Source organism: Jaculus jaculus, chromosome 1 (genome assembly GCF_020740685.1).
Source record: "Jaculus jaculus isolate mJacJac1 chromosome 1, mJacJac1.mat.Y.cur, whole genome shotgun sequence".
Taxonomy (NCBI): Eukaryota; Metazoa; Chordata; class Mammalia; order Rodentia; family Dipodidae; genus Jaculus; species Jaculus jaculus.
Window position 1 is genome coordinate 321,916,379 of NC_059102.1, and position 12,499 is coordinate 321,928,877.

At 42.9% G+C, this 12,499-nt stretch overlaps 1 protein-coding gene across 1 annotated transcript in view; it reads left to right on the forward strand.

Moving 5' to 3' along the window:
- Positions 1 to 3,071, forward strand: part of Catspere (catsper channel auxiliary subunit epsilon) — a 117,515-nt gene extending 114,444 nt beyond the window's left edge. The window contains exon 22 of the mRNA XM_045133045.1: positions 2,806 to 3,071. Within this exon, the coding sequence (XP_044988980.1) occupies positions 2,806 to 2,959 (154 nt within the window). The 3' untranslated portion in view covers positions 2,960 to 3,071. The remainder of the gene's footprint in view (positions 1 to 2,805) is intronic.
- The last annotated feature ends 9,428 nt before the right edge of the window (positions 3,072 to 12,499 follow it).

A 12,499-nucleotide genomic window follows, 5' to 3' on the forward strand; every position in this document is an offset into this window, starting at 1 on the left:
CCATGAAGGCATTTCTTTCTTTCTTTCTTTTTTTCAGGGTAGGGTCTCACTCTAGCCCAGGCTGACCTGGAATTCACTCTGTAGTCTCAGGGTGGCCTTGAACTCATGGCGATCCTCCTACCTCTGCCTCCCGAGTGCTGGGATTAAAGGCGTGCGCCACCATACCTGGCCATGAAGGCATTTCTTGATCTCATTTCCCAAGTTAACTCCTACACTCTCATCAAATGGCAACTTCACAAGTATTTACTCATTGCTTGAGTAATGATTAGGTTCTCACTAAAGTGTAAAACCCCCGGATGATGGGGCTCCTGACAACTTTTACTCATCATTGAATAGTTGTTGATCAGATGGCTATGTTGATTAAAGTCCAAGAAGGAAACTGTTCGTTGGAGCAGATGATGTTTATAGCCACAGACAAGAAAAAAAATCACACTGAGACAAGTGTGAACCTAGGAAAATTGTAACATGGATAACAAATGATTCTGGTTAGGTACAGGGACGCCAAGTAGGAAACAATACCTGTGTCTGAATCAATAAATAAATGCCCTCTCTTGTGGGAGGTACCCCCACAGAATCCCAGATCAAGAAGCAGGTGTGTGGTCTTCCAATGTCTTCCAATGACATGTGTGTGCATGTAGTGCTCATACACACATGTTGTCACACACACATGCTCACACATGCTTATATATACACATGCTCACACACATGTTCATATTTATGCATGCTGCCACACACATGGTCACAATCATACTGCCATTCACACTCATGCTTACACATACACATACTCATCCATCCACACATGATCATGCACACATGCTTGCACATGTAATCACACACATCTGACATATATTCCCAAGTACTCAGTTACATTAAAGTCATAGGAAATCAGCCATAGCTACACTAGAGAGTGCTCTAAGCCTTGCATACCTGTAATCCAGCTACTCTGAAGACTCACATGACAGGACCACTTGAGCCCAGAAATCTCCATCTATCCTGGGGACATATTGAGGCCCTGTTTCCCTGTCCCTTAAAAAAATAATAGAAGTTCTAAACTGGGCATGGTGACATATGCCTTTAAGCCCAGCACTCAGGAGGCAGAGGTAGGAGGATCGCTGAGTTCGAGGCCACCCTGAGACTACAGAGTGAATTCCAGGTCAGCCTGAGCTAGAGTGAGACTCTACCTCAAAAAAACAAACAAACAAAAAAAAAAAAAAAAGTAGAAGTTCTCTCCCTTCTGAATTTCCTGTCAGTGAGTAGTGACACCATCTTCACTTGGTGACCCCATCCCTTTAATTCCTTATTTCTCAATCACCACATTTTTAACAATCACTAAAACTGAGCCAATCTAATACCTAAATCCATTTTGGGCCTAGCCACTTCTCTCCATTTCTTTTCTTTTAGTTTTTAAATATTTGGTAATTGTTTTTATCTATCTGTGGAAAAAGAGAAGGAGAGAAGAAAGACAATGGGCATGTCAGGGCATCTTGCCACTGCAAATGAACTCCAAATGCATATGCCGCTTTGTGCATCTGGCTTTAGGTGAGTTCTGGGGAAGTGAACCTGGGCCATCAGGCTTTGCAGGCAAGTGTCTTTAACCATTGAACAATCTCCTCAAACATTTCTTTCCTTTTGGTTTTGTTTTGAGGCAGGTCTCACTCTAGCCCAGACTGACCTGGGACTCACTTTGTAGCCTAGAATGATTCTCCTACTTCATCTCCCAAGTGCTGGGATTACAAGTACTAGCCATCACACCCATCTTCCCTCCTTTCCTTTACTTACCTCATCGATTACCTGATTTATTCCCATTACCTCAACACTGGATTTTCTCTCCTCACACTCCCTCCCTTTGTATCCATTCTTCACCCTGCAATCAGAACCAACCTTCTAACATGTCTTTTGATCAAAAATCCATGTTCTAGCGAGGCGTGGTGGTGCACACCTTTAATCCCAGCACTCGGGAGGCAGAGGTAGGAGGATTGCCATGAGTTCGAGGCCTCCCTGAGACTACATAGTGAATCCCAGGTCAGCCTGGGCCAGAGTGAGATCCTGTCTCAAAAACAAACAAACAAACAAACAAAAAGAAATCCACATTCTCTGACATGATGTCAGCTCTTTCTCAGCCAGCCCCTGCCCACCTGTCTTTTTCTCTGTTCCTTTTTCCCACCAGTGTAGGAAATCAAACCCAGGCCCTCACACAAGTAGGGAAGGGCTATACGACAAAGCCACTTCCCAACACCCCACACCTGTTATTCCTCATCTCTAACCATGTTGCTTGGCTCCCCAGCTCTAGGCACACTAAACTAAGTTCAGTTCCAGAATGTCCAAGAAGGACTTTAAGGTTTTCTCATGCTTCCATGGCCTTGTGCCTGCATCTTCCTTTGCCTAAAGCACTGTTCCACCTTAATTACTCATCATTCGCAAGTATTGCTACCTAACTTCTACTGACACTCTGCATCCGTGAGGCATGGCTCTGTTGAACTCATACCCCCTCCTTTGGTGCTGACCAGGCCATTCTCCTCCCCGTCAGCTCCAAATGCTTAACTGTGCTGAGGGTGTTTGCCACATGTTACAATTTGCTCTTTATTGGTAGCTGGCCATGCAAAAACAGTATGGGCCAGGCGTGGGGGCACACACCTTTAATCTCAGCAGAGGTAGGAAGATCGCCTTGAGTTCAAGGCCACCCTGAGCCTACACAGTGAGTTTCAGGTCAGCCTGGGCTAGAGGGAGACCCTACCTCAACAGCAACAAAAGTATGGCTAAATCAAGTAATAGTCAAAAGTGACTCCTTGATTGTTTTTCTTTCAGACCAAGTGTCTACCTGGTTGCCGCTTTTCTCTTTACCCTGATGACGCTGGTCTTCAGCCTCCTAGTTCTGAGCTACCTCTGGTACATGAAGATCTATAGACAATTTATTTTTGAACCCCTCAGCAGACCTCAGAGTAAAGAAAAGAAAAGCTAGAAACATCAAAACTTTCCCTTGGAAATGCATCTATATGTAGAAAGAATGCATATAGAGAGCGTTACATGGAGAATGTGTGTTGGACGGAGAATTGCTAAATGTAAGCTCATAGTATTTTCAAATTCAAGGTCTGAAAAATGTTCTTGAATTATTCCCCAACAAATGCTTTCTAATTTCTTGTGTGACCATGTTTGTTGTCATGTTTTTGTTCATTTTAAAGGTAGTATGTTTACTGTCCTATAGTGTTAAAAAACTAACTTTGGATTTTATAATCTTTCCTAACAATGAAAGTAGTCTTGAAAATGTCAGAATGTGTCCAATATTATTCAATATTATTATTTTGCCTGAAATTTTCCATATAGAACCTTATACGGATATAGGTAATTTATGTATAAGGGACTCAGTAAAAGTATATATATATTTCAGTCATCTGTCCTTATTGATACAGACACTGTTTTAAAAGTTACACTGATATTTGGACAAATTAAGAATCTTATTTTAGCATCATAATCAAATGTTAAAAACTTTTACATTTCATGGGCTGGAGGGATGGCTTAGCAGTAAAGGTGCCTGCCTGCAAAGCCAAAGGACTCAGGTTCAATTCCTCAGGACTCACATAAACCAGATGCACAAGGTGGCACATTGCATCTGGAGTTTGTTTGCAGCAGCTGGAGGCCCTGGTGCACCCATTCTCATTCTCTCTCTCTCTCTCTCTCTCTCTCTCTCTCTCTCTCTCTCTGTGCCTCTTTCCCTATCTCTCTGAAATAAAGAAATAAAAATATTTAAAAAGAAACTTTTACATTTTATTTGTGAATCTACCACTGGAAAAGCTTTTGAAGTCTATTCAAGGGCAGATGACTTAAATATACATACTTTTATTAAGTCCCTTAATAAGCTTCTTAATTATTCCAAATGTCAGTGTAACTTTCTAAACCATGCCTATATCAGTCAGGGTTTGACTAGAGAACCAGAACCAGTAGGAAGTCTGTGTCCCCCTACATGTGTATGCAGAGATATATGGGGAAAATAGCTGGTCTCTGTGATTTGGAAGCTGGCTAAGCAAATCTGAACTCTACAGTTTCAGGCAGTCAGCAACAGAAGATCACAAGCAAAATGAAACCCCACAGCATGGGCAAAACTATTGTCCACAAAGGATTTTTTTTTTACTTTGCTAAAATCAGGAATTTATTTTTATTTTACTTTTTTTTTTTTTTTGAGGTAAGGTCTCACTGTTGCCCAGGCTGACCTGGAATTCACTATGTACTCTCAGGCTGGCCTCAAACTCACAGGGATCCCCTTACCTCTGCCTCCCGAGTGCTGGGATTAGAGGTGTGTGCCACCATTCCTGGAAAAATCAGAAATATTTGTTAATTCTCACTGCACAGAACATTTTGATATTATAAGAAAGAATCATAATAGCCAGTATAAACATTGGGGAAGAGATCAACTTCTCTTTTTAAATAATATGACTATATGCTTGTTATGTTCATTTTATCATAGTTGGGACCAAAGACCTGACAGAAGCAATTTAAGGGAGGTAAGATTTATTTTGCTCACAGTTCCAGAGGTTTCTGAAACCATGACAGGGAGGGCAAGTCAGAGAAGCTCATACATCTTAACTGATAGGAAGCAAAGCAAACCATCCACAGTAAGGTTTCAAAGCCAGATAGAGCAAGGACTCCCAGTGACCAGCTTCCAAACAGGTCCCACTCTCCACAGTTCTACCACCTCCCACAATCTATTCAGATTTTATTATTATTATTTTATTTTGGAGAGAGAGATAGAGAGTGAAAATTGGCACATCAGGGCCTCGGGCACTGCAATCATACTCCAGACACTTGCACCACCTAATGGGCATGTGCGACCATGTGCTTGCCTCACCTTTGTGCATCTGGATTACATAGAATCTGGAGAGTCCAACATTGGGGTCTTTAGGGTTCACAGGTGGGCAGCCCTCAAATTTTAAATCTACTACTCATTAGGTCAGAGCCCACATGATTGGCTCATCTCTAGAAACAGTCTCGCAGACACACCCAGAGGTATGCTTTGGTAATCTCCTCAGCATTTCTCAGTCCAATCAAGTTGAGAATACCATCGTATTAGTTACTTCTCTTGTGGCTAATGAGAAAATACCTAATACAAGTAACTCAAGAGAAGAACTGTCACTCCTTCAAATATAACCAAATAGCACTAGTTGTAGCTGGTGCTCCAGATGTGATGTTCCAGACGTGATAGCACAGACCTCAGGTGTATGGTAGGCATCTATTGACTTGGGAAATGTGTTCTCTTTCACACCAATTAGAAAAGAGGATCATGAGTAGTTCTCATTCACAAGGACAATATCTAAATGTCTACTTAGCCCCTGGAATTCTTGAGTATACAGCCCCATACAGCAAACCAAGGTCATGTCTGTTCTGAGCATGGTGTCTGTGGGCAATGCTGTGAGCCCTGGTTCCCACTGTACCAGTAAAGAATGAAGTCACCAAGGCCAGCTGTGGTGACACATACTTTAAATCCCAGCTCTCAGGAGGAGGCAGATGGGAGGATCATGAGTTCAAGGGCAGCCTGTGTTAAGTGAGACCCTATTTCAGAGGCAGCAGCAGCAATAGGAAGAGGAGGAAACCACCACCGTTAGGGCAGTTGGTTGAGGCCATCACTGCCTCCAGGTATCGAGTTGTAATGCAAACTCAGCACCTTTTACAACTGTTCTCAGAAGCCTTGACAATCATATTCACTTCCATCTGGACATCCAGGTACCGATGGCTTAACACGTCACCCCAGAGCTAAAGGCATCCAGGACAAAAAGCACTAGCCTCAGAGTTTCCCCTGCTACCTCCTCATATAACTTGCAACCTTGAAATGGAAAATGAACTATTTCACAATCTACTGTGTTCATTTTCTTTTCTTTTTTCTTTTTCTTTTTTTTTTTTTGAGGCAAGCCCAACAGACTGGCCTTTTTTGTGAGAGAGAGTTAGTGTGCCAGGGTCTCCATCTACTATACACCACTTCCAGACACGTGCGCCCTCTTGAGTGCATGTGTGACCTTGTGTGTTTTCATCATGTTGTGCATCTGGCTTATGTGGGACCTAGAGAGTCGAACATGAGTCCGGCTTCACAGGCAAGCACCTTAACCTCTAAGCCCCATGTGTTCATTCTTTAACACTGGACTAAAAAGCCAACTATAGGATTCAGTGTGATCAGTAAATGATCTAGCACATAATGAGCCAAGGGGAGCAGAGAGGAACAGAGGATGACCTCCCAAATACTCCTCATGATGGAGCAGAAAGGAGATAAGCTGTATAGAAAACATGTTACTCTCCATTTTGGCTATTGCCTCAGTGGAGGTGACAGTTTTCAATAGCTATCTCTCTTAGTTACTCTTCTCATTGCTTTAACCAAACACCTGATTTATGTTGGCTCAGCTTGAGAGTGTGGTCCATCATTTCAGGGAAGGCACGGCAGAGTTGATGGCAGTTGCAGCATGTAGCTGGCATGCCTCACATCTCAACAGGCCAGGTGGCAGAGACAAGATGGAAGCCTGCCAAGACTATATCCCCTAACACTTGTCCTCCAGCAACCTACTTCCTCCAACTAGGACCTGCCTCCTAAGGGTTCCACAGCATCCCTGAAACAGAGCCACCAGATGGGGACCAAGTGTTCAAACCTATAAGCCTGTTGTCACAAAAGACACAGCTCTCACCTCAAATGGGGATAAGACATAGTTTATTCTGGAGCCAAATATGAGTGACTATGGCCCGGGAAAATAGACTTAAATTACCCCAATTCCATGTTCTATCGTGTTAACAATTTCAGGAAGGTTTTATAGCTACAGAACAAAAGAAAGTCATAAATCAAGGCACTTTTCAAATACACTGGCTATGAGGTAGGTGGGTTATAGCCAAGTGGAGAAGTCCCCACCATGGGCCTCAGATGCTGACATCCTTTTTTTTTTTTTTTTTTGAGGTAGGGTCTTGCTCTAGCCCAGACTGGAATTCACTATGTAGTCTCAAGGTGGCCTCGAACTCACAGCTGCAATCCTCCTACCTCTGCCTCCCAAGTGCTGGGATTAAATGCATACGCCACCACGCCCAGCCCTCTGATGACATTCTTAACCCCTGGGTTGGCGGAAGCTGGTGGTCTGCCAGCATGTTCCAAAAAGGTCACAACTGATCACCTGGTAGCTGTGTGGATGTTAGTTCAGACACAGAGGTGGGCAATAAATGGCTACTGAGGGGCTAAAGGTAGCCCAGTGTAATTTGACTCTGGTCTTACAACATCCTATCTCTCTGTGATCATAGAAGCTTTATCAGTCCTTTCAGTCTTGCTGGAAGCAGGTGCAGCAGATACAGCACTTTTCTGGAAACTCTAGTTCATAAGCTTATGAGGGACATTTCACATGGGAACTATGATCCCATCTGTGGTAGCCAGCTTCTGAGATAGGCTCCCAGAACCTGCATGTTGGTGTTCACAGTTTTTAGCAGTCTCCTATCATTACTCAGAGCTGGCTATCAGCAGCAACAGAATTAAGCAGAAGTGATAACAGGCCACTTCTGAAGGAAGGTTGCAGGACATTCCAGCTACCTGCTTGGTTATTCCTCTATTCTATTTTATATCAATTATCCTAGAAAAAACAGTTACTTGGTCAGGAGCAGCCCAGCTGAGAAGCCATGTGGTGATAAGCTTAAAGCCACCCGACAACAGCAATATGGGTGAGCTTGGAGGCAAAATACCAGGTTCCAGTCAAGCCATCAGATATATATGCATATATATGACTGCACTTACATTGTGGATGGCAACACCAGTGAGAGACTTTGGAGAAATGCTTGCTTCAACTACCCTTGACTCCTGGGGAAATGAAATCGTTTGCTTCCAACTGCTATGCTTGCTGGTAATTTGGTATCTAACAATAAGAGCATAGGCAGCAATAGCTTTAACTTTTTTTCCTCCAGGTTTTTAGCTAAGAAATAGTCTGTGACCATGGGAGGTTTAATCAAAGCTTCCATCTCTCAGTCCAAATGCCTTTCCATGCTTTGCTTTGTGTTATTGAGGTCAAAGCTTTGTAACCCATATTCCTGCATTCCCTATGGCTCCCCAGGTAGCTCCTCTAGAAAGGAGTTCTATAAGGGGACTAGAAGGGAAGAGGAAGGACTTCCCGTTTCCTGTCTGCAAGCAGTTGACTTCTGGAGCAGTAGTTGACTTCTAGGTGGAAGTTTTCAGATAGTTTCAGGACGAGCATCATTGTGCCCCTTCAGAAATACCAGAAGTTTCCCTCATCAGAGTTTTCAATTCCACTCTCAAAAGGTTCTTTTCTTTGAATGTCCAGTGTAAGAGTGGTGGGTACTTCTGGATTTCCCATACATTAGTGGCTCCTTTTGACCTTTTAGATTTTAGATCTATGTCTGGGTCAAAATTCAAAACCTTTCAAAACCTTTTTCTTTCTCTCTACCTTTTTCTTCTTCTCCTTCTCCTCCTCTTCTACTTCTTTATTCTGTTTCTCCTCTTCTTCCTTCTTTTCTTCTTATCCTCCTTTTTCCAACTTCTACTTCTCTCTCCCTCTCTATTTTTTTGAGACATGGTCTTATACTGTAGTTTAGGTCAGCCTATTTAGGCCAGGCTGGCCTTAAACTCATAGACAACACTCCTATCTCATTCTCCCAAGTGCTAAGATTTCAAGAGTGAGTCACCACATACAGGAAATTATTTATATTTTCTTTATTTGTCTCCTGACAACCACCTCAAATAAGTCCTCTACTGCTTGTCTATATCAATTTGATTATAAAGTCATGAGTTAATATGCATACTTGATATATTTTCACTGGAGTTAAGCTTCCTGAGGGTAGGAATAATGTCTGACTCATCATGGATGAACTACTAACACACAGTGGTTGACACATAAAATGTACTTAATACTTGTTTAATGATGATTTCTATTATTAATTTGTGCATCTTCAAACTCCTTTTAACCCTTTTGTCTTTTGTCACTTCTCACTCTCCCATTCCCATGAAACTCTTGCCCATCGAACTGATTGTGAAAAGGGAAATCAGAAAAGGACATTTCCACAACTAGCTCAGTGTGGTGGCACACGCCTGCCACCCCAGCACTTTCAGGAGGCAAAGGCAAGAGGAGGAGATTTCTGTGAGTCAAAGGCCAGCCTGTTCTATAAGCAAGACCTTGTCTCCAAACGAAGCATTAAGCCGGTCGTGGTGGCACACGCCTTTAATCCCAGCACTCAGGAGGCAGAGGTAGGTGGATCACTGTGAGTTCAAGGCCACCCTGAGATTACATAATGAATTCCAGGTCAGCCTGGGCTAGAGTGAGACCCTACCTCGAAAACAAAAACAAAAAACAAGCATTAAAAATGGGGGCTGGGGGCTGGAGAGATTGCTTAGCGGTTAAGTGCTTGCCTTTGAAGCCTAAGGACCCCGGTTCGAGGCTCGGTTCCCCAGGTCCCACGTTAGCCAGATGCACAAGGGGGCGCATGTGTCTGGAGTTCGTTTGCAGAGGCTGGAAGCCCTGGCACGCCCATTCTCTCTCTCTCCCTCTATCTGTCTTTCTCTCTGTGTCTGTCGTTCTCAAATAAATAAATAAATAAATAAATAAATGGGGGCTGGGATATATCCGAAGGAATCATCTCATTTCCTTAGAAGTACGTGCTCAACCATGTTTATTGCTGCTCAATTTATAATAGCTGGGAAATGGAACCAGTCTAGATGTCCCTCAACTGATGAATGGATAATGAAGCTGTGGCATATTTATACAATGGAGTTCTACTCAGCGGTAAAGAAAAATGAAGTTATGAAATTTGCAGAAAAATGGATGGACCTGGATAGGATTATACTAAGTGAGGTAACCCAGTCCCAGAAAGCCAAGCGCCACATGTTCTCTCTCATATGTGGATCCTAGCTACAGAAGATTGGGCTTCTGCATTAGACAGAAAATACTTAGTAGCAGAGGCCAGTAAGTTAAAAAGGAGATATAAAGGGAAAAGAAAGGATAGGTTGATAATGTATATATGTAAGTACAATGATTGAGTTGGGGAGGTAATATGCTGGAGAATGGAATTTCAAAGGGGAAAGTGTGGGTGGGGGAGGGAGGGAATTACCATGGGATATTTTTTTTTGTTTTTTTTTTTTGGTTTTTCGAGGTCGGGTCTCACTCTAGCCCAGGCTGACCTGGAATTCACTATGGAGTCTCAGGGTGGCCTTGAACTCACAGCAATCCTCCTACCTCTGCCTCCCGAGTGCTGGGACTAAAGGCGTGCGCCACCACGCCCAGCTCATGGGATAGTTTTTTATAATCATGGAAAATGTTAATAAAAAATAATATAATAAAAAAATGGGGGTTGGGGGCTGGAGAGATGGCTTAGCAGTTAAGGCACTTGCCTGCAAAGCCTAAGGACCCACGTTTGATTCCCCAGAACCCACATAAGCCAGATATACATGGTGGCACATGGGTCTGGAGTTTGTTTGCAGTGGCTGGAGGCCCTGGCATGCCTATTCTCTCTCTCTCTCTCACGGGGTGTGTGTGTGTGTCTGTGTGTGTGTGTGTGTGTTTATAGAGACAGCAACCTTTTCCCCTAAAGGCCAACTCTTTCACTTGTACCCTTAATCCCTCTTTCTTTCTCTTCAAAATCTCCCCCTAGCCCTACATCATTAGGATTAGGTTCAGTTTCTTTATACATAATTAAGCGCCAATATGTCCCATCTTTAAAATGCCCTCCACTGACCACACTGCCCTCTCCAGCCATTCCATTCTCAAGTTGTCTCTATTTGCTTCTTTAACTACTTTCAACAGCTCTTTAAACTCTACTCCTCCCTAAGGCTGAAAGTCTGTATTGCTGAACCAACAGTCTTGTAGCTTTTTGCCTTATCACATTCTTCCTGACTCTTCCTTCTTCTGTGGCTCCTCTTCCACTTTTACTTTACTTCTAAATGGCGAATGGTCCCATGGTGGCTTGAATGTAAAAATGTCCTTCACAGACTTATGTGTTTGAATACTTAATCCCCAGTTGGGAGTGCTGTTTGGGAAGGTGGTGGAGCCTTTGGGAGGTCAAGCCTTGCTAGCAGAGGTGTGTCACTGGGAAGGCCTTGAGGTTATTTATGGTCCGGCCTGGCTTACCTAGCTCAGTTTGCTCTTGCTATTTCCTCCCTGCTGATGTAAAGATGGGACACCTGGCTGTCTGCTCCTGCCACAATCCCTCTCTTTCCCCCATAATGAAACTTTACCTCAAAACTGTAAATCAGAAATAAACCCTTTCCTGCCATAAGCTGCTTCTGGTTGTATGTTTACTTCTCCCAGCAACAGGAAGATAACTTCTATAGGTCCTTAACCTTTGTTGTTGTTTTTTTGGTTTTTGAGATAAAGTTTTACTCTAGCCTGGGCTGACATTCATTATGCAGTCTCAAGGTGGCCATGGACTCATGGCAATCCTCCTACCTCAACCGCCTGAGAACTGGGATTAAAGGCATCCACCACCATACCCAACTAAATATTTTTATTAATTTATTTTCAAGGAGAAAGAGAGAGAGAGAATATGAATGGCATACCAGGGCCACTAGGCACTGCAAATGAATTCCAGATACATGTGCCATTTTGTGTATCTGGCTTTATGTAGGTACTAGGGAATTGAACCTGGGTCCTTTGGCTTTGCAAGCAAGTGCCTTAACCACTAAGCAATCTCTCCAGCCCCTGCTGTTGTTTTTAATTGCACTTATTTCTAGGCTATCCAACCAGTCCCAGGGCCTTAACTGCCTACTTTAAACTCTTTAACTGCTATGATTTCATTTTGTTTATGCAAACACCTACTTGACATCTCATAGATGTGTAAAAGTCATTTATTACCAACACAAGACCTAACTGTAATTTTTGATTCCATCCTATTAACCTGATCCCCCCAATATCTCACATATTATAAATAACACACCATCCACCCCAGTGCCTGTCAAAAATCTATGCATTATTATTGAATTCTCTCCTCCTAACAAATTCACTGTCTAAACCATTGGAAGTTCTAGGGATTCTTACCTCCAAAGTATTTCAATTCTGATTCTCTAAGTTGTTCCTATTATTAACATCTAAAGCCACATTCTAGCATGTGCTTCTGGACTAGTTTTTGTCAATAACCACTCATCATACTTTGCCACTTAAATCATTATTTCTCACGTTCTGTGGGCAGCAGGGTGGGAAGATTGCAAGGGATAATAACACAAGAAACAGAGACATCACAAGTCTCAGAAATGTGGCTTACCCCCTTACTAGAGGGGTAAGACTGAGATCCAAAACAAGTTACTGCTCCTCACCCACCTGCTGGCTGGAGATGAGATGGACTTTTAGGATACTAATCCACTGTTTTCTCAAACTGCTGGCTCTCTGGGTTTTAAGATTCAATTCCTGTCTCTGTTGGCTTCTGTGACAGTCATTATGGACCAAATTGGGCTTATGGAATGACTTGACTGTACCTGATCATCCATCAGGCTAGGCCAAACTCTTTCATATATATGATGGCAGTCACTGGACTCCCACAATGAACAAAAGGCTAA